General features: G+C 40.6%; 1 protein-coding gene and 1 long non-coding RNA gene across 3 annotated transcripts in view; one reads left to right on the top strand and one right to left on the bottom strand.

Annotated features, from left to right (window-relative positions):
- casp7 (caspase 7, apoptosis-related cysteine peptidase) overlaps positions 1-21,449 on the top strand; it is a 46,485-nt gene that overhangs the window by 5,977 nt on the left and 19,059 nt on the right. Inside the window, exons 1-2 of one of the 2 annotated variants that reach the window (XM_043712782.1) lie at positions 3,814-3,901; positions 9,293-9,349. In XM_043712782.1, the coding sequence (XP_043568717.1) occupies positions 9,315-9,349 (35 nt within the window). In that variant the 5' untranslated portion in view covers positions 3,814-3,901; positions 9,293-9,314. Of the gene's footprint in view, positions 1-3,780; positions 3,902-9,292; positions 9,350-21,449 lie in introns of those variants that run through there. The other variant, XM_043712781.1, reaches the window with a different exon arrangement.
- Positions 3,827-20,722, bottom strand: LOC122561203. The gene is made up of 3 exons (XR_006314943.1): positions 20,713-20,722; positions 12,081-12,089; positions 3,827-3,906 (listed from the first exon to the last, which is right to left on the bottom strand). It is a non-coding gene; the product is annotated as an uncharacterized LOC122561203 (long non-coding RNA).

Below are 21,449 nucleotides of genomic sequence, written 5' to 3' on the forward strand. Positions count from 1 at the left end.
TCAGATCCACACCCCCCACCAACCCAACCTCCACTCCCGGCACCTTCCCCTGCCACCGCAGGAGGTGCAAGACCTCCTCCCCCCTCACCTCCCTCCAAGGCCCCAAAGGAAACTTCCATATCCGCCACAGATTCACCTGCACCTCCACACACATCGGTGTTGGACTGGGGTGGACAAAGTTTAAAAATCTCACAACACCAGGTTGTAGTCCAACAGGTTTATTTGGAAGCACTAGCTTTGAGAGCACGGCTCCAAATTCTGTGTCCTATGATCCAACACCACAAACTACCCTACGAAGGAGCAGCACTGCGAAAGCTTGTACTTCCAAATAAACCTGTTTATACTATAACCTAGTGTCGTGTAAAGTAATATTTGGACCACACAAGTGCCAGGCAATGACCATGTACAATAAGAGAATTTAAACATTGCCCCTTGTTATTCAATGGCATTGCAATCACTGAATCCCCTACCATTAACATCAGTGGTAATTCTGAAGTTAGACCAGTCATGTAAATACTGTTTCAATAACAGTATGACTGAGACTAGGAATCCTGTAACAACTACTTTGTCCCCTATCTGCCACATGCCTGTCCATCATCTACAAGAGACATGCCAAGAATTTGATGGAATACTCTTCATTTGCCCTGGTACCATACAAGACAAACATGCCTGCTTGATACCCTATCCATTCACTCCCTTCACTATGGATACACAATGGCAGCAATGTGTACATTCTGTAGCTTTCACTGCAGCAACTCACTCAGGTTCCTCCGACAGCAAACTGTTCAAACCTGCAAACCCCATACCTAGAAGGTCCAGTGCAGCAGATACATGGGAACATCACCATGTGCATGTTCCCCTTCAAGCCACACATAATCCTGACTTGGAAATATATCGCTGCTCTGTCACTGCTGGGCGAATTGCTAAAACAGCCATCCTAACAGCACTGTGCATGTCCTCACTCCCCAAGGACTTCTGTGGCTTAAGAAGACAGTTCATTGTCATCATCTCAAGGGCATTAGGATGGACAATAAATGTTAGCCTAGTTACTGCCCACATTCCACGAACAATCTTTTTTAGAAGTATAACCACGCATCCCTGTGAGGTCAAAGAAGGCAAAGGAGTACATACAATACTGAGAGGTGTAGAAAAAGTGCTAGATTATGGGATAAATGCAGCTCCTTGAAGGTAGCAGAATAGGATAGTAAGGTGGCTTAGAAGGCAGATGGAACCTTGTCCTTTTATCAGTCAAGGTTTGAATATAAGGGATGTTATGCTGGAACTATAGAACTTATTAATGAGGCTGTGACTTAACTAATAAATGTAGTTCTGATCATCTCATGATAGAAAGGATGTAATTACATGAGAGAGAGAGGGAACGGGGAGGTTTACAAGACTGTTCCCAGGACCAGAAAAATGCAGCAATGTGGAATGATTGGATCAGTTCCTTGGAACAGGGGAAGGCTGAGGAGAGATGTATTTGTGTTGTACCTAATTGTAAATGGTCTAAATAGAATGGATGGGGAGGGTCAATGACTTGAGGCATAGATTCAAATTGATTGGTAGAAAGATTAGAAAGAAACTCCTTTCACAAGATGGTTGTAAGGAAGTTGGAACTCATTTCCAGAAAGGGTCATTGAGGCCAAAACCAACATATCATTTAAAAGATTTCTGGGCATGCACTTATGGTGTTGTAATCCTGTAGGGCTACCAGCCAAGTGCTAGAAAGTGAGATTGAGCTGGATTTCTTGTAGTTTGGTCAGCACAGACTCAATGGACCGAGTGATTTTGTCCAGTGTCATAAACCTTCTGATTCTACAGTTTGGTGTATATGCATGCCAGCAAGATTGTAGGAATGACATTGCACAAACAAGAAGTGATTTCCAGAAGCATTGGGCTTCCTCTTGATAATCATTCATTTTGTTTGAGCTAAGGTATAAAGATTAAGAATATTACAATTTCACAAGGTAAATGTAGCAAGCTTTTCATCTCACCTCAGTTAATCCATTCAGAAGGAGTTCTTGTGGTGCTGTGGTAGCGTCCTGTCTCTGACCCAGAATCTACAAGAAACTGAGAGAAAACAGAGAGACGGGGCAGCAAGTCTCTTACGCTACTCGGAATGTGGGTGGGAGCTCTTACTTGGATTGACTGTCAGTAAAAGTTAACCCAGCAAAGATGTATTGCCATCAGGCAAATTGGAGAAGGAAGTAATTGATGGAAAAAATGTTTTAAAACTGTTTGAATTTATATAATAAACATGTGTGTTCTTCACACACCAGAGGTTAGGGTCAGAAATTAAATGTGTCATTATGGTGTTGGTATTATTCACAGACTCAGTCCAGCAAAAGGAGTTATATTTTCTGGCTACATGTTGCACTCTATCCAGTGACCAAGAAGCATGAGAGTAAATGGTCTGTGTACATTAAAATAATGATCATTAAGTTTATTTAAATATCAATTAAGCTCTGTTTTGTCATGGACCAAGTCCTGGAAGTAGTTTTGGATCAATTGACTTTAAAGTACTTTGGAACCAATTTATTTTAATGACTTCTAAGTTTTAGATCATTGCATATCCAAAAACAAGCTGCATCAATTTTTTTTAACATTATTGGTTGCATCTTATTGTACATATTAGCCTTTTTGATTTTTTAAAATTACTTCCGGCTTGTGGCTGTGCACTGCAGATTTATTCTCAAATTATAGTACGTGAAACTGCAAGTTTCACAAACATGTTTTAAAGACAGCATATTCACATTGTAATGACAAAGATGAAGAAGAAATGGTATTTGGTGTGATTATTCCTCAGTTTATTAAATACATAGCTCTTTGTAAGGTAAATCAAGTACATTAGACCTCGTAACTGCAAGATATTTGCAGTAAATTTCTTAGCTGAAGCATTCTACAGAACTGTCTTCCCATCTTTATTACATGAAATTAATATAAAGAAAGAACCTCCATACAAGAAAGCAAAGAATAACTAATCATATTTTAAACAGACTCTGTAGCAGTTTAAATCTACCATAAAACAGCACTTGCCACAAAGAACAAATGCCCTGAATTGCTACTTAATTTGTTTTGCTTCGGTGGGTTAAAACAAATATAAATCAAGATATGGAAAAAGTCCCAGCTTTGACTAATCCTATTAGATCGCTTACAGGCAGATTAACACCTCAACCATGAAACAAAATCTGCCATTGCAACATATGCACAGAATTTGCACTGTAGTGTGTGCCTAGATTAAGCTCACAGAGTGGAGTTTGAGTTAATTGATAAAGTAGTTCAAGTGCTATTGACCAGGCCAAGCTGTGCCAATAGCTGCACTGTGGATCAGGGAGTGATGGGGAATTTGATTAGGATTCCAATTGTTTGCCATTGTATTGATCCCTGCTGTAAGTAGGTGAGTGGGTGTTGAGTCAAAATAAAATCAGACTTAAGGATTTTGCAAATATGTTGGGAATTAAACTTCATAAAATTATCCAAATTTTATTTGAAGAGACAATATTGTAAGTAGTGTATACAATTCTCCGCATCTGCATTATACATTTATTTGATTCAGATTTTGCTAATACTTATTGAATTGAGTTGAACAATTATTAGTTGGATATTTATTTATTTTAATTATTAACTGTTAGTATGGGGTACGGATGTTATTGAATTTCTCAGATTTAAATATTAGTATTACCAGCTTCTGTGATCACATGCCTTTCTGGATATTTACATTAAGTTCAGAGTATTCTGGTATGCTCAAAACTTACATTAATAACTCTTGTCATGCTTTAGATATGTCTGAAATGGAAGATGAATCCTCTCCCATGCCAGGAACAGAGGAAGATGACAAAGCATCAGGGGGGGATGTTGTTGATGCAAAGCCAGACAGATCATCAAGATTCCTAAATTTCAAGTAAGCTTTAAATGTGTAGGTGGTAAACTTGTCTTCACCAATGTTTCACTGCACTTTGTGAAATGCCTCATATAATGTACCTGCCTGCTAGTTATGGTGTCTGACATTCAGAAATCTCTGGCTATGTCTTTCCGAAGCTGTGCAGATGAGATGCTGATATCTATTTGGTTTCTCTGGCTTACCTCAAATTCTTCAAAATTCAAAGTTCAAATAGGATAGTTCAAATAGGATGATTTAAATCCTGACAACAGGGTTACAAATTGTTTGATTTAAGCTTTATCAAGCACTGCATATTTCCGAGAGTGATAAATAGAGATGTTAATTGAAGATTCTACTCTTTTGAAGTTTCTCTGATTTACTGAAAGAGTCATTTCATTAACTCAGTTCTCTCTCCACAAATGCTGACAGACCTATTGAGATTCTCCAGCATTCTGAATCCTAGAATCATACAGTACAGAAGACACCCTGAAGCGAATTGAGTCTGTATTGCCAAAACTACACTAAATCTATATTAGTACTGTTTTCCAGCACTCGGCCCATAGCCTTGAAAGTTATGACATTTCAAGTCCTAATTCAAGTACGTTTTACTGATTGAGGTTACCAACTTTCACTGCCTTCCTAGGCAAGGGGTCCAGATCCCCACCACCCTCTGGCTGATAAAGAATTTCCTCAAATCGTTGCTAAATCTTCTGCCTTTCACCTTAAAATTGTATCCTCTTGTTACTGATCCTCCAACTAAGGGGAACAAACCCCTAACCTTACACACCTGTATCAGGTCCCCTCTCAACCTTCTCTGCTCCAGAGAAAACAACCTGAGCTTATCCAGCCTATCTTCATTGTTGAAAAGCTGTATACCAAGCACCATTCTGGTGAATCTTCTCTGCACCCCCATCAGTGCAATCACATTCTTCTTATTGTGTGGTGACCAGAACTGCACACAGTACTGCAGCTGTGCCCTAAGTAAGATTCTGTACAGTTTCAACATAATCTCCTGCTCTTATAATCTCTGCCTCAATTTACAAAGACAAGTATCCCATATGCTGCCTTAACTACCCTATTAACCTGCCCTGGCACCTTCAAGTGTCCCACAATTCCTCTGTTCCTCCTGAACTTCCTACAGAATCCACTATATTTTGTTTTGCTTATTACTGATTTTCTTTGTTTTGTTCTGGGTGTTGCCAAACCAAAAAACTCTGTGTAAAAGGTTGCTGAACTGAAGTGGGTGAGAAATTCAGGAGGAGTTCATTCAGCCAATTGTGCTGGTGCCAACTTATTACTCTGGGAAATTCAAAACTAATCCTATTGCCCTACTCTCTCTTCCCTTTGCTGGATATCTTCCCCAGTTTCAAATATTTATCCAATATTTTTCTTTAAAGGATATGACAGCCTTAACTCCGCTCTGTTACAAAACCTTCTCAAACAATGTTCTGTGTAAAGTAATTATGCCTCACTTTTCGATTCAGTTCTTTGTTACTTGTTTTAAAATTTATTCTCTGATCATCGAATGTCTGGCAGTAGAGGTAGTTTTTGTTATTATGGATATTAGAATTCCTCAGATTTTTTTTCTTAATAGCCTTCCCTCCTGCAGTTGAAACTGTCCTACTTATCCTAAGTCTCTCTCACCTATAATTTTACTTTCCTTGATATCATCCTCCCTTTGTATTGCCTTAATGTCCACTACCGCTTGTAAAAGCTCCTAGGCCTGTATTTTCTCGAAGCAACACGTAGGCAATGGCAGAGTGGTATTGTCAATAGACTGTTAATCCAAGTCCCCAGAACAGTACCTGGGTTTGAATTCCACCATGGCTGATGGGATCGACTTTAGACAAGAAAACTGCCATGCTTACCTGGTCTGGCCCTATGTTTGATTCCAGTCCCACAACAATGTGGTTGACCCTTAGGAAACCTCTGGGCTGGAATACACAATAAAAGCCAGCCCAGTGATGCCCTCATTCTACCAGTGAATAAGAAAGGATCCTGACATCAGACAGTGTTGGGGTGTGTCAGGGATGGGGGGGGATTGCTGCTGGATTGTGGTGAATTTTAAAACTACAAACATTTGGAATTCATATTACAAATATATAAAAGCTTGTCAGACAGAAAAGAATCATATTTTGGCTAAATATTTTTCACGTCTGAGTTGGATGATTATTGGAATGTATCATTAGAAATTCGAGCAATGTATTTGCATTCTCACGAACGTCAGTCTTACTATTAGAAATCTGTAGTCACATTTTACGTTTTAATGGCCTCTTGCCTTTTCCAGAATGCCTCTACTTTTATATTTTCGCTGTCACATTTTTCTTTTTAAACTTATCCACCTTATGCTCAGGTATTCTCTTTTCTAATCAACCTGTTTAGAGATGTTGGTACACACCTCTGGAGCAGGTGGGACTTGAACCTGGGCCTCCCGGTCCAGGGCTAGGGATCCTGCCACTGTGCCACAAGAGGGCCCCCTTATGCACAAGCAAAACCATTTTTGAAAATCTGTTAACTTGAGTCATAAGAACATTAGAAACAAACAGAAACAGAAGTAGGCCATTTAGAGCTTTGAACCCACTCTACCATTCAATGAGTTCATGTCTGTCTCGTGACATGCTGACCACACTCTGCAGTAGGTCATGTTTGACGCAACGTATCCTGCCTGTGGTCAGCATTTAGACTAATTAATAAATTATGTATGAATGGATGAAGCCAGTATGGCTGATTCTTCCTGGTGCAGAGGTTAATGGAGATTAAACAAATTGCCACACCATGTGAAATGCACTTATCTATCCCTGCACTGAGCCAAATTGAGTGAGGACACTTTGCCTGGATTGACTTTTCGGATGCTTTGCTTCACCTGAGGCAATTGGCCATTTCAGCCACATGACCTTGTTTCATTTTCCTTTGATCCCTGGCCCCTCCAGGTATTGTTTGCTTTGAATCACCTCTATTAATTATACAAGAGTAGGTTAGACAGATAACTTATTGTAACTTTGATTCTATTGTGTCAAAAAAACCAAGTAAGTAATATTACTGTTGAATTACTGTTAGCAATTTTCACTAACTTTATTCAAAGCCATTGCATTATTTAAATGTAACTTGACTTTTTTGTTTTGGAGTTGACAAATTTAATTGGTGTAATGTGAAAGAACATCTTCTAACCTGATTTGGCCTTTTTGAATTGTTAATTTTGCTGCAAAACGTACATTTGAAAGGCTTGCTCTTTTTTAATGAAAGTAGGGAAAGTGAGATTTGTAAATTCAGTGATATCATTTGTTTGCATATGTCAGTCACATTTTGGAAGCCCCATTACCATTGTCAACCCCTTCCAATAGATTGAAGAGATTTTGCAAAATTTTGGAGTCAGGGAAGAAGCAGGATTACTGTTCTGTTGTTTTTTTTTGGTGTTGTGGAAAGCTAAAGGTCAGATGAACATAGAAACAGGAGCTGATTATCTTGTTTGACTCCATTCCCTCCTCACTGACAGTTGGATTGAGAGGTTGGCTAACAGGGCCATAGGTCTCTATAGGCTGCAGCCAGGCAGGACTTGAAGGCCTTGGTTGTAGATGGTTGGGGAAGATCGCAGTCCAGAGCCAGGTGAGGGTGAGGGAAGTAGAATAACACAGCCTTAGTGTGGTGAGAAGAGCACAGAGCCGGAAGGTCAGGCACGCTGAAGCATTGCATAAACAATACAGAGCCAAGCAATATTGGGGGTTGGTGGGGGTGGGGGGGCATTATTAGCTTAGGGCTCATCGGGGAGGGCTAGAATCGGGGGTCATTTAGGGCATTTAGGATCAGGGTTCGCTGAGAGGGGTTTTAACTTTGGCTTTGAGAGGTGTATTTTGACCTTTTTTTCACCTGAAGAAAGGTTGAGACCGAGGTGCTGATTGGCCTACTCAAAGCCAACAGAATAAATGGTTTGTGAGGCCTTGGGGTCTGTGTTTAAAAATTGGAACAATAGTAGCAACCTGAATGGGTGGGATTAAGCTCCCAAAAAAAAACAAATTTTTAATTTTAGCTTTTTAGTAGCAATTGGTGGGGTCTTGATACTGGATTTGGAAGCTGTAGTACAGCTCTCCCTGCTACTATCTCTCTGTTTTCTCTTGATGTCTTTTCCTCCTGGACTGAAGAATTGCATGTGACACAATCTATTTTACTGCTTTTGCCTTTGCCAAGGATGTGTATATGGGATATTACAATATTGGAACAGTTGCTAGTTAGTCATTAAATAATCTACTATTCTATAAAGTCTTCTAATAGAGCTACATTATTCCAATTTCTTATTTCTTTTGTTGGATTTTAACTATAGTGTATGACTGCAGTGGATTTTACTCCAGGACTGGCAGTTTGACCAGTTGAATTGCATCCAGAACACTATGCCTGGCATTTCATTTTAAAATTAAAATAAGTCTAGATTATCTTCTTAATATGTATTGAGGAGGCTTGGTCTGGTCCATAGCAGGTTAAGAGTGCAGTTTCAATTTGCAGGAGTGTTAGGTTCAGGGTTCATTTTGATGGGGGGGCTAGGCCACAGACCAGATATGATTGGAGATGGAAGCCACATGGAAAAGATCAGATGGGTCAGGTGAATCGAAAGTCGCCAGCAACCCAGAAGACTTTAAGATGCTCTCTCATTAAGAAAGACAGCAGGGGGTGAGTTTAACCTGAGGATCAAGGTTGAGAAAACATGGTGACTTCAGTCGTTACAGGATTTGAACCGTAGCTGTTGCCATTACTCTATGGCAAACCAGCAATCTGAGCTGAAGGATCAAGACAGACAGGATCGGAGATCGAGGGGAGAAGTTGGGGAGGTTTACGGATTGTTGGCCGCACGATGCTGGGAGATGGGTGATGAAGGAAAACCGATTACAACAGTTAAATGGAAAAGATATCAACCTCCTTTCGATCCGGGCTGTTCCCAAATTCTGGAAAATACAGCCATCCAGGATTAAATTTAAAATTAAACTGGAGACATGCATCCTAATTATAAAATGTGAATTGTCAACTGTCCTCCTTTGAGTAGATAGGTTGCCATCTCTATTTATCGCTGCAGTTTGTTTTAAAATATAGTGCCTCATCGCAAGAGAAAGAAAAGACAAATGTATCCTCTCCACCTGATAAAATAATGTGAATGTACATTTTATTGCTTTCTTCTCCCAGTTTACTATTGAGAAAATTGTCTCAATCAGCATTGCGATTGTCAGCAAAGGTGTAAGAGGCTTGGATGACCTCAGCAGCTTGTTAAGTCAGTGGGAGCCCTCTGAATAGTCCTATAGAAAAGTCCAGCGTGACCCGCTGCTGACTCGGGGGATTTGTACATGTTGAATGGCCTCACTTGAACCATTATTCAGTGTCACACAGAGTAATGGTAGAGCATGACCATTTTCTGGCCTGTTGCTGTTTCAGATAGCCAGATAAAGATTTGCAGATGCAGAGTGGAGTCCCAATTAATGTGGAATGCAGGTATGTGTTTGTAAACTTTCCGAGTGCTTGTACCTATGGACGTGCTTCAAGTTCATATTAAAATCCTTAAAACGGCACTGTGCAGCTAAATTCAGAGAGTGTTATGAGCTCTGGGCACACATGGATTCCTCTGAACAAAACTGAGCTGGACTGATGCCAAGAGACCGTGAGGTCTGTCTCCAAACGCCCATCTCTTTTCCTCACTTTTATTTGCAAAATGTTTTGAGCCTGGTCACATGTATTATGCAGCCATGTTGCCAGGATTTTGCCAAACTCCCATAATAATATGGCAAGCACATCAGAATAGTATCTCATATTGCTGTTCTGAATCATTGTTAATCTGCATGCTCTAATTGACAGCTTGTTTGGGTGTGTTTAATATCTTTTTGTAACAAAAATGAAAGTCGCCTATTCAAATGTGCTTACAACTGGAAAGCTCTTTGAATCCAAATTGGACATCGAGCTAATTATTATTTCTTGTTTGAAGCTACACGTTGTCACTGAATGGTGTTACTCTTGTTCAATTTTTTTTTAACTATTCCTTGCCTTTTTGGAAAATGTCAGTGCCATCATAATATTTCAGTCATTTAAATATGCCAGACTGAGCCTTTCTTTAAGAGTTAACATTTTCATTGTTCAGACTCTGGATGCCAGTTGTAAAAAGCTGAGTTTTCCCCTAATTTTAAAGGATATCTGTTACCTTTATTTAAATTTGACCACCTGAAAATAAGTACTTCTTGTTGCTGAAGTACCACTTTCTTACCAGCAGTGGGTAATGCAGTACACAATCTAATATGCTGCTGGTGTTACCCATTTAAATGTTATTTTAAATGAGTAAAGTGTCTGGCTTTCAAAGCTTGCTTGGCTAACCACAGTAACTGTGTAGAGTTTGTCATTCAAGTACAAAGTAAATTAGAAAGTGCACTGTTTAGCAGGGAGGAGAAGGCATCATCTCTCAAATGCTGCGGAAACAGACTAACTGAACCAGCTGCTGTGAGACATTGCAGACCCATCCTGTTAAATTTGCAAAGGTCAGTGAAGAAGCTCTTAAGTTTACATTTCAGCATCAATCCACTACAGAATGTAGGGAGAGTTTGCTCAGATAACAAACCACTGATAAAGTACATGTTTCCTTATTGGGTTAAATTGTAGTTGCAGAAATCAATACATCAGGTGCATGAATAAGCAACTAAATTTAGAAAGCTCTGCATTAGTAATTCTGTGTATGGTGTTCCATGATATGTATACACAAACTAGGAGCACGCGTTCTGAACCATGCTTTACAACAGTTGTACGTTGTAGATGTGGATGCAGCAAATTTTCTGTATCTTTAATAGAGCTTTTCATATGCTTGCCACTTGAGTTTTTCTCATTTATTACTGCATTATTTCAAGATAATTTAATGTTTATCATACCATCTTCAATCTGTAATGAGTATTATTTTAAATCTGTGTTTAAAAAGTTTTACAACAGGCAGAATTTTCAGCCGCCACATCAGAGGCCCACGCTGTAAGGGAAATTGTCACCGCACTATAATCTTTATCAAATTGGTAATGCGATGGCGAGAGGCTGGACTCGTGTCTACAATGGCTCATACACTCAGAGATGGAAGATGTATAGTAGGCAGTCTAGCTGGAAAGTGGCAGAATGCTAAAATGGATGTGCCCTCTCAACTTTCTTAAATATTAAAATGAAGAAGTAGCCTTTGCAGCAGAGTCACCAGTGCAGTGTCACAAGACAGAGCTTACCACAGTGGGAGCCTGAGATGGCTGCAATGCTGGTTCAGCCAGGAAGGCCTCTCAGGAAGGCAGCAGCCTGGAAATTTCTAAGCTGCCATTAGGTAGTTCAATTCGCTGATCTCAGTTTGTGGTTACATAACCATGACACCTCAGAGGAAAAAATGATCAGTACTTAAAAATAAATGTACTGGCTCTCCATTACGAATTAAACAAGATGAGTTGGACCAGTGTTTCAGATCCACCTGTCGATAGGCATGATGGACTCAATTAAGCAGCATGTTGACCAGCAGCACTATTTTCAGTACATGCTGTACTTGTTTCTGGCCCCTTTGGGGACTCAAAAGTTCTGTCTTCTATTGCTGTAAATTTTTCCCATTTAGTTTCAAAATCCCTGTTCAGATCTGAAATTTAGAATCATGGTCGGTTCCATGTTTAACTATTCCTCAAGAAGGAAGGCACACATTTGCTCAAATAGCACAGCTCCGTAGAGGACTTGCAGTACATGTTGCGTTTAGTTGACAGGTAGCTGTATCACAGAGGTTATGATGTTTGGTTTGCTATATGGCACAAAGATTTTATTCTTTTTATATGAGATGTTACTCCTGTGATCCTGTGAGTCTATTGAGAAGAAACACTAGAGAACTTAGCAGGGAGTTATTAACCGAGACTAGAATGTCCCTCCCTCTGATGAAGAAGCCCAAAAATCTTCCCTAATCTCTTTCCTGCTTGAGAAATTTAGTTGGTGGACCATGATTGGCTGCCTTTGCCGTAAAAAGTAGCCAAATCTAACTGTTATGAAGGTCATTATGGCATTAGCGAAAAGATACTGGATAAACTGATATGCGAATGGCTTGCCTTCTTTAAAGGATCTCTCCCTATACCATTGAAAGAGACAGGGAAATATATTAATTGCAAACATTTGATTTGATTTACACTGAAAGAAAATTCTTGCAAACTATGCTATGGAGCTATTTATAATTTAAAATTACCACAAACAAAGACTTGCTCAGAGAAATCCAGGCAATGTATTGTTTTGTTTTGAAATAATTTTGCAACTGAAAAATAAGGTTTGCGCTGAACAGGGTTTACTTTGTTACCTTCACTTGAGGAATTTCCCCAAACTCATCCAGCAGCTGCAGCCAGGAATACTAGCAGCTTCCTTCTGCAAAGACTCATTGTCATAGTCAAACACCAGAGGAGTGGCTACGTTTTTAAAATCTCTTTCATTCTAGCTTAAGAAATCCTCCCCTCTGACGGTATGTTGTTGTCTGGCTGTGTAAGCCCCAGAAGAGGAGTCAAAATTTTCTGAATAAAGCATGTGTAAAGTGCAAACTCAGACTGTGTCAGCACTTTCAAGCAAAAGTGTTTTTGTGAAAAGGTTGAGGGAGTTACAAATTATAACTCTAGTTGTGACAACACGTGATGGCAGAGATTGGACATAAGTCTGTTTTATTAAACACTAATGCTACTGAAAGTAGGGGAGCTACTTCACAATTCATATGGAATTTAATGCCCTCCACTGTGCCAGGTTTGGTGGTTGAGGTCTCTGGCACCTTCCTACCTCTGTCCAGATTTAAATCTGTGGAGAAAAGGCCATGAAAGAGTTCATAAAAGGCTTAGTGTTGGGAGGGAGGGTTTATTAAGAGGCTTCAATGCACTGCTGCTGGTTCCTCTCATTCTTGGATGGGGGACTTGCCATACACAAAGCAAACATGTCTGTGGGTCTCCAAAGGGGAGCAAAGGTATCAATATCACATCAACCAAGCCAGCCCCTTCTGCACCTTCTCATGCTGCTGGGCTTGCTGTGTTCTTCCAGCCTCCTGCTTGTCTACCTTGGATTCCAGCATCTGCAGATTTTTAGTCTCTAAGCCAGCATTGCAAGACAGACCTGCTGAGAGCTTCATGCCCTACACTTACTGCTGGATATCACCAATTCCTCCAAGTCCTGGCTTGCATCCCCTATGGCTGGCCATCAGCAAAGGAGGCAAGGCAGAACAGTCTCCAGCTCTGAAGCCAGCAGAAGGGACCCTGCCATTAAATATTACCATTAAAGTGCTCGCTGCATTTGCTGCTGCCATAGGCATTAATTTTTTGCAATTCTTTAGCATTTGCACTTGTTTCAAGAATCATTTCGTAACTTTTTAACAACCTTAAATGTACTTCTGTAGAATAGAATGTAGTGATATTTTGGAATATCCCCTGCTACTACAGCTGCTGTTTGATGCAATGGTTCTTGAAGCTGACAATTCCAGTTCTAATAAGGTGATTGTATTATGCCCCTCAATCCCCATTTAATTTAATCCATTCTGTATAACCCAGAAGCAAGTTGATCATTCTGTTATTTGATTTTGGAGCTCTTCCTGTAATTACTATTTGCAAATTATTTGCAACTGATGCTTGGCAAAGATGTTGGTTAGTGAAAAAGCTTCTTTTTCTCCTCCAAAGCTATTAGCCCTACACTTCAAACAAAGGTTCTGTCCTTTGGTAGGATTTTCCCAACCGACATTTGAACTCTACTGTACATCATAAGACCAAAAAAAAAAGCCATTCGGCCCATTGAGACTGCTCCACCATTCACTCGTGGCTGATAAGTTTCTCAACCCTGTTATCCTGCCTTCTCCTCAGAAGCTTTGATTCCCTTACTAATCGAGAACCTATCTATCTCTGTCTTAAGTACACTCATTGACTTGGCCTTTACAGCCTTCTCTAGTAATGAGTTTGATAGATTCATTACCTGCTGGCTGAAGAAATTCCTCCTCATCTCAGTTCTGAAGGGTCTTCCCTTTGTTCTGAGACTGTAGCCTCGGGTCCTAGTCTCTCTTAGTGTTGAAAATACTTTCTCCACGTCCACTCTACTCGAGGCTTCTCCATATTTTGTGCTTTTCGATCAGATCTCCCATCATCCTTTTAAACTCCTTTGAGTTCAGACCTAGAGTCCTCAAGCACTCCTTCATCCCCAGGATCATCTTTGTAAACCTCCTCTAGACCCTATCCTTCCTTAGACAGGGTGCCCAAAACTGTTCTCAATATTTCAAATGAGGTCTAACCTGAGCCTTGTTCAGCCTCAGTAGTACCTTTCTGCCCTTGTACTCTAGCCTTCTCCAAATGAATGCAAAGAGTGCTTTCGCTTTCCTAGCTCCTAGCTCATTTCCTACCTCAAATGGGGGCCAGAAGCAAACTTTGAGTGTGGCATGACTACTAAACATTAGCCCCTTCTGGATGACCAATTAATGCTCAATTCAATGCAGGATAGTGGGTGGGTTCCGGTGACCAGCGGACCAGTTCCTTTTGGCACTGAAGTAGCAGCAAGATATAGGATTGTGGGTAAGTGGGAGAGGGCACTTCAGAATACAGGTACCCACTCTCCAATTTGTTTATGTTTTCATTTTAAGAAGAAAGCTAATTTGCTGCTCGCCCATTACTCCATATAAGGGAGAAGTTGCAGCAGGCAAGGGAGGGCCACTTGACTTGCCGGGAGTGCAGATCCCACAACCCAGAAGCTGCCTCCAGGAACTTGGAGATTAATTGTGAAATCCCGGTCAGCTTCCATAATGGGCCTTGAAAGACCATTAACAATTTCAATTGGATATTCGCCATTTGCAAACATACCTTGCTTCCCGTTCCATTGTACCTGCTCCCCACCCCTCTATCCCAGGAATCCAGTGTCCCTTCCTAGGGAAAGTGGCTGCTGGAGCTGTGGGAGGGAAATGGCCAATAAACTGGAATGCAAGTTGGTGCTACAAAAATTCCATGTCTGCCTCTTCCCTGTTCCTGAATAAAACTACCGATTTGTGTTTGATAACTTTAATCATCCTGTCCCAGGAGCATTGAGATGTCCATGTCAACCATGGGTCCGTACCTCAAAGCAAAAGTTAAACAGAACATTTTGGGAATGCGCGAGAGATTTGGAAGATTGGATGATCAGTTAGTGTCGAACATGCTTTGCTTAGAATCTTTTTGACTGATGAGCCATCTGTAGTTCTGTCAGAGGCAGGAGAGGAGTGATGTTAAAATGGACAAACCGATGAATATCTGTACTGTGATTAGCCGAGCATATGCTGTGTAAGATCAGTTTGTTTTGGTGTAATACTATTGTGCTGTGCCATGATGAATCATTTGACAGACAGCTTTGGATGTGTTGTAAAGGGTTAAGAGTTGATCAAGTGCAATAACCCCACCCACTGAGATGGTGCCAGGAAGATTTGTTGGGAGAGAAATTTGGTGAGAGACAGATCTGCAGTCAACAGTCTTTGTAGCAATGTAGAGCCTATTCTTATTGTCTGTAAATAATTTCAGAGAAGCAACACACTACACCATGTTTTCTGTATCAGTGTGTGTGTTGTGTTACACCTGAAGGTGGTCCTGTTCAATATTGTAAAGCTAGTAAAGAGCCACACACTGATGGAGATAACATACTCAAGAGTCTTTTTTTATTACAGGAGGCAAAGCTGCTACTAATGCAATCAAACATGCAATGTAAGCTAAGCATTAAATTGATACGTTGAAAGTGTCTAGCTTTCATTGGAAGTCAGCTGCCAGATACCATAAGGTTAACCCACTGTGTGATCCGTTCTTTATTTCTTCTGTTTTATCAGAAACTCATAGATATATTTGTTTGTGTTATCTAGAGTTTTTGTTTTCTCTTCCAGCCCTGTCATGTTACAAATTTGTATTTACACCTTGATTCTAATCATGATGGCTGGGTGTGTCTTTGGTTAAAAAAACTGGCTTTCACAAACAAGTGAAATATTTGCATATTTGGTCAAATTTCTCTTACAGTAAGTGAACAGGAAGTTGTACAGTTACTTAAATCCCAAACGCTTAAGGGATTGTTTTTCTTTACTGGCTCCTGATACTTAGAACAACAATGTCGGTACTTCTTTGTGTCAATCCCTGCTGATCGGAAATACTTTTTAATGTTCAGTTTTATTCAAGTGTCCAAGCAGCGGAAATGATATGGTCTGACATTTCTGCACACCAGTGGCTGGTCTGGTGCAGCATATAATCACTTCCTCATATCAACAGATCTGCCTCGGGCAACCTCATCTGAGTGCACAGTCTCTTCCCTCAAAATAATCGCTCCTCAATAAAGGCCAATTTTACCAAATAAAGTCAACTCCTGTTACACGACTGCTAAATTTCAACTCTGAAACTGAGGACAAAATGCCAACGTAACAAATGTGACTGGAGCAGAGTTAATGTGATGTTTCTGCTCAGGAATTGCAGCAGAATGTACTTGCATTATGTTGTTCATGCATCAGCCTATGCCCATCTTCTGTATATGTTAAATTAATTTTAGCAAGCTAGTCAGTTCTCTCTGTTGTATGGCTGCACATTGTGTTGATTTTGCCATAGACAGTGCGATGAGGTATTACATAAATGCATCTAATATTTTCTCTAACTTGGCATCATCTGTTAAGTTGTTTCAATAAAGTATAACAAGTATTTGAGCATAAGCAAATATTTAATGGTTTTCTAGAGTTCATTCCAAATTAAAATTAAAATTTGCATTTGTATGCTTTTTATAACCATTGAACAAATCAAAATGTTTTATTGCTGATTCAAGTTCATTTTTGAGAATGCAGTCACTGTTGTAGGAAATGCAGGAAATTTGAGCCGAGGCTCCTGCAAATAGCAGTGCGATGATAGCCAGATAATCTGTTTCTTAGGGCAGTGGTACCCACGCGGACTTGCAGGTTGGGTTTGTCACTGCCTGGTTTCTCTTTGCTGTGTGGGAGAATAGCAAGTTGTAGGATGAGAATAAGTAATGATGAGATGTTAATGCATGCAAATTGGACTCTCGCAGTCCACTCGTTTGGGTGCAAAATTGGACTTTTTTTTTCCTTCTTGATATTGAGAATTATTTTTAATCTCACTATATTTTCCCAACTCACTCGCTGTGGTCCAATCACTCAGAGGGTGAAATTTTCCCAGTCGATGTGCTTAACGAATACAATGTTTATTAGAATCATAGAATCCCTCCAGTGTGGAAGCAGGCCACTTGGATCATCGAGTGCACACTGCGCCTTCAAAGAGCATCCCACCCAGACCCAGTCCCTAATCTATCCCTGTAACCCCACATTCTCCATGGCTAATCCACCCACCAGGCACATCTTTGGACACTATGGGTAATTTAATATGGCCAGTCTATCCAACTCACACACCTTTGGACTGTGGGAGGAAACCAGAGCACCTGGAGGAAACCCATACAGACACGGAGAATGTGCAAATTCCACACAGTCACCTGAGGGTGGAATCGAACCTGGGTCCCTGGCGCTGTGAGGCAGCAGTGCTAACCACTGAGCCACCAGAAAATTGAATCAGTGAATAATCCCTAAGAATATGACTTATAAGTGAGATATAAGCCAAGTATCAGGATAATTGGCTGATACATTGATGAACGGTTTCTGCCCAAAACATCAGTTCTCCTGCTGCTCAGATGCTGCCTGACCTGCTGTGCTTTTCCAGCACCACACTCTCAACTGTGATACACTGAGCACATAATCCAATCCACACTCCCACATTCTTCTTGATCTGTACATTGTAGTCCACAGCATCAATGTTAAAGATGATCTTAAGGTTGATCTGTCACAGTTCAGTCAGAGCCAGTGCGAAAAGTTACAGTGAGCAACTACAGAAGATGCAAAAGGTCACTATGCTGGGGCGGCCCGACAGTAGTTAAAGAAATACCTAAGATCGGGTGTTTGTTTTGGCTGTAGGCAGATGAGCTTGGTATATCACAGCAAGTCATTTTCAAGGGCAAGCAAAATCTAATACCAAGTGTATTACACCAAGATATGATGTTCATGTTACATCAGGAACGCCGTATTCAATGCACAAAACAGCCAGCATGTGAATCCATACACCGGCCAAGGATTATTCAGGATATTCAATAACTTGTAAATGCATGTCAGGCATATCGAATGTATCAACCCAAGAAGCAGAGGGAGCCTTTACATCCACATGATGTTTCGTAAACTCCTTGAATGAAAACATCAACACACCTGCTCATTGTGCAGGGGAAGATTCATCCTTTTGGTGGATTATGTCTCTCTGAGTTTCTGATGGTTTGACACCTTAGCAACATAAGAAATATGGCCATTGCTGAGAGGACGAGGACTGTTTCAGTTGGGTCGGTGTCTGATGACAGACCACTGTTTTATCATGTGTACTAAGTACGCAATGATCCATATCGTGGTCACCTGCTATCCATACTCAAATGGTGCACACAGTCAAATCAATTACCATATTGTCAAGCAGCAAAGTAAGATTTTTGCATTGCATTACTGCACTCATATCTCATTGGGTAAGAGATTACTGTCCGCAGCACAACCTGTGCTCAGAAGACAAGTGCAAATGACTTAGCTGAGCAACCAATTGTCTAACCATTCTAAGACACCTGACCCCCTTCAATAAAAGATATCCATGATGGAGCAGGTAGGTAGAGAACTAACAGACCAGGCAGAGAGTGAGAGCTAGAAATGTAAATACTTGGCCGTTAACAAAGGTTTCCAAAGCATGTAATCACCCACATTATGCCAGATCATCACTGATCTTAGTGCTCCATTACAAAGAAACAGAAGTCATTCAGGCCAATGTATGACACACCAATGATTAAAAAATGCAAAATACTATAGATGCTTGAAATCTGAAGCAAGCATAGAAAATGCTGGAGAAACTCTAAGCTACAGCATCTGTGGAGAGAGAAACCCAGTGAATATTTCAAGTCTAGTATGACGATTCTTCAGAACATTCCAAAGGAAAGTGATTGCGACTTCAAACATTAATTCTGTTTCTCTTTCCACAGATGACGCAAGATCATCTGGAGTTTCTCAAGCATTTTCTGTTTGACTCTGATGACTGCTGAGTGCAAGCAACTAAGTTGTTAACAAAGAGAAACGCGTACTCTTCAGATGACTATCATTACTAGATCGGGATGAGTTGTCAAACCTCCAAAGTATTATTTTAAAGTTTGGAAATGTGGTCCTGCTAACTAAATTTTACTCATATAATTATTGTGGCTATGTGAAGCCACGCATGTCTGATTGAGATTATGATTTGGAACGGGGTACGATGCTCAACTCATTGACCGCCAGTTCTGACGTGCCACAGCAAGGAACCGTAATGACTTCCTCAGGAGATAGACACGTGCTGCAACCGACAGGGTACCATTCGTTGTTCAGTACTTCCCAGGAGCCTAAAAACTACGCCATGTTCTTCGCGGCCTGCAACACATTATCAATTAGGGTGGGCACCTCGCCAAGACCTTCCCCACACCTCCACTGCTTGCCTTTAAACAACCACCAAATCTCAAACAGATCAATGTGCGTAGCAAGCTGCCCGGCTTTCAGGACAACTCCATACTACTCTGTCATGGTAGGCGCTGCAAGACGTGTCAGAGTGTGGACATGGACACCACCATTACACATGGGGACACCTCCCACCATGTACATTGCAAGTACTCGTGACTCAGCCAATGTTGTCTATCTCATATGCTGCAGGCAAGGATGCCCTGAGGCATGGTACATTGGTGAAACCAAGCAGAGGCTATGGCAATGGATGAATGGGCACCGCACAACAATCAACAGACAGGAGTCTTCCCTCCCAGTTGGAGAGCACTTCAGCGGTCCAGGACATTTGACCTCGGACCTTCAGGTGACCATCCTCCAAGGCGGACTTTGGGACAGGCAGCAGCGAAAAGTGGCCGAGCAGAGGCTGATAGCTAAGTTTGGTACCCAGAGGGAGGGCCTCAACCGGGACCTTGGGTTCATGTCACATTACAGGTGACCACCATGCACTATATATACACACACACACACCTATACATACGCAGACATGCACACAGACACTCGCACACACTCCTACAGGCACACCTGCTCCCACACTCTCACATGCATCCTCTCACAGGCTTAGACCACTTTACACCAGACTTAGACACTTTACACTCACATACACACACACACACACAATCACTCTCTCTCACACTCACAACCCCCGACCCCAGACAGACAGAGACACACACACAGAAAAACCCACATGCACACATATACGTTTGTGGGGTGAATTTGTACTTGCAGAGTTACATTGTACTTTGCTCAAAAACTGCATGAATCCATGTCAGACTCTGTCAACTCACTTTTTAGATTAGAATCAGTCTAAACATTATGGCACAGTCAGGGAACATGGGGCTCACACCTTCAACATATTATCTGGCTGATACCAATTGTTAGTTAACCTGAGAATGTAACTTTTAGAAAATGTTTTGTGATTTGCATATGAAAGAGGTGAAACTGTCATGGTTATTCTAACTGATGAAAGACTCAACAAACAATCAAGGTATTTTTCAATGTATAATTTCAGTTACATCACACTGTAAACTTTTGATATAAATTCTGTGTCTTATAATTGTGTACTCTACAAGCACCTGATGAAGGAGCAGCGATCCAAAAGCTAGTGCTTCCAATTAAACCTGTTGGACTATAACCTGGTGTTGTGTGATTTTTAACTTTGATTGAGATTATGCAACATTCCTCGTTTCCAAAGATGCACAGTTATGTCTTACTGTTGTTAGACACAGTGTGCCATTATTTCTTTGAGATATCCTCATCTCATCATTGTTGTGACTGAAGGAGAATGAAGGGCTCATAGCCCATCTTATCTTTGATCGCTTGCTGTGTGGCACACGCTGTACCCACAATGAATTGATTTTGTTTCAAAGCAAAGCCTGAACATTGTTACCTGAGATAAAATACCCTATGGGAGGCGAAACCACAGCAATGCTAAATGCTAACCTTGAACAAAATCCAAATGCGAAATCTGGAGACTTTCTCCAGCAAATTTTTGTCCCCTCTTTGTAACGTTGTTTAATGGGGATTCTCAGCCTGGAGCTGGCCCAGCAGCCAAATCCATTAGAGAATTCTTACCAGCCAGCAACCAGGAAATGAAAAGCACTAATAATTTGATCTTTTTTTTAAATGTTTTACACAGAAGATTATTAAAATTTGGGGTATAAAAGCATATTTTTTCATATTTATGGGGGTATAAAAGCATATTTTTTCATATTTATTTACATTTAGTTTAAAAGTTCTAGAAATTAGTTATGAAATGTCTGTTATAATCAAGATATTTTCAGAACCAATTCTGTTTAAAAATATTTCTGTTATTGAAAGTTTAATTATACCTGACGTTCCAGCTTTAATTGCGTTTCTAACTGCAATGTAAGATTACATCAATAGGTTTCAATAATTTCTGGCTGTGGTTTGGGGATCCCACTGCATCCAATAGCAGAGAATGAGTGACCACATCTTTTGAAGTTTCTACCTTTAATCTGCCCATGTGCTAATACCTGAAGTTGTACTTGA

This window comes from Chiloscyllium plagiosum, chromosome 22 (assembly GCF_004010195.1).
Source record: "Chiloscyllium plagiosum isolate BGI_BamShark_2017 chromosome 22, ASM401019v2, whole genome shotgun sequence".
NCBI classification, from domain to species: Eukaryota; Metazoa; Chordata; class Chondrichthyes; order Orectolobiformes; family Hemiscylliidae; genus Chiloscyllium; species Chiloscyllium plagiosum.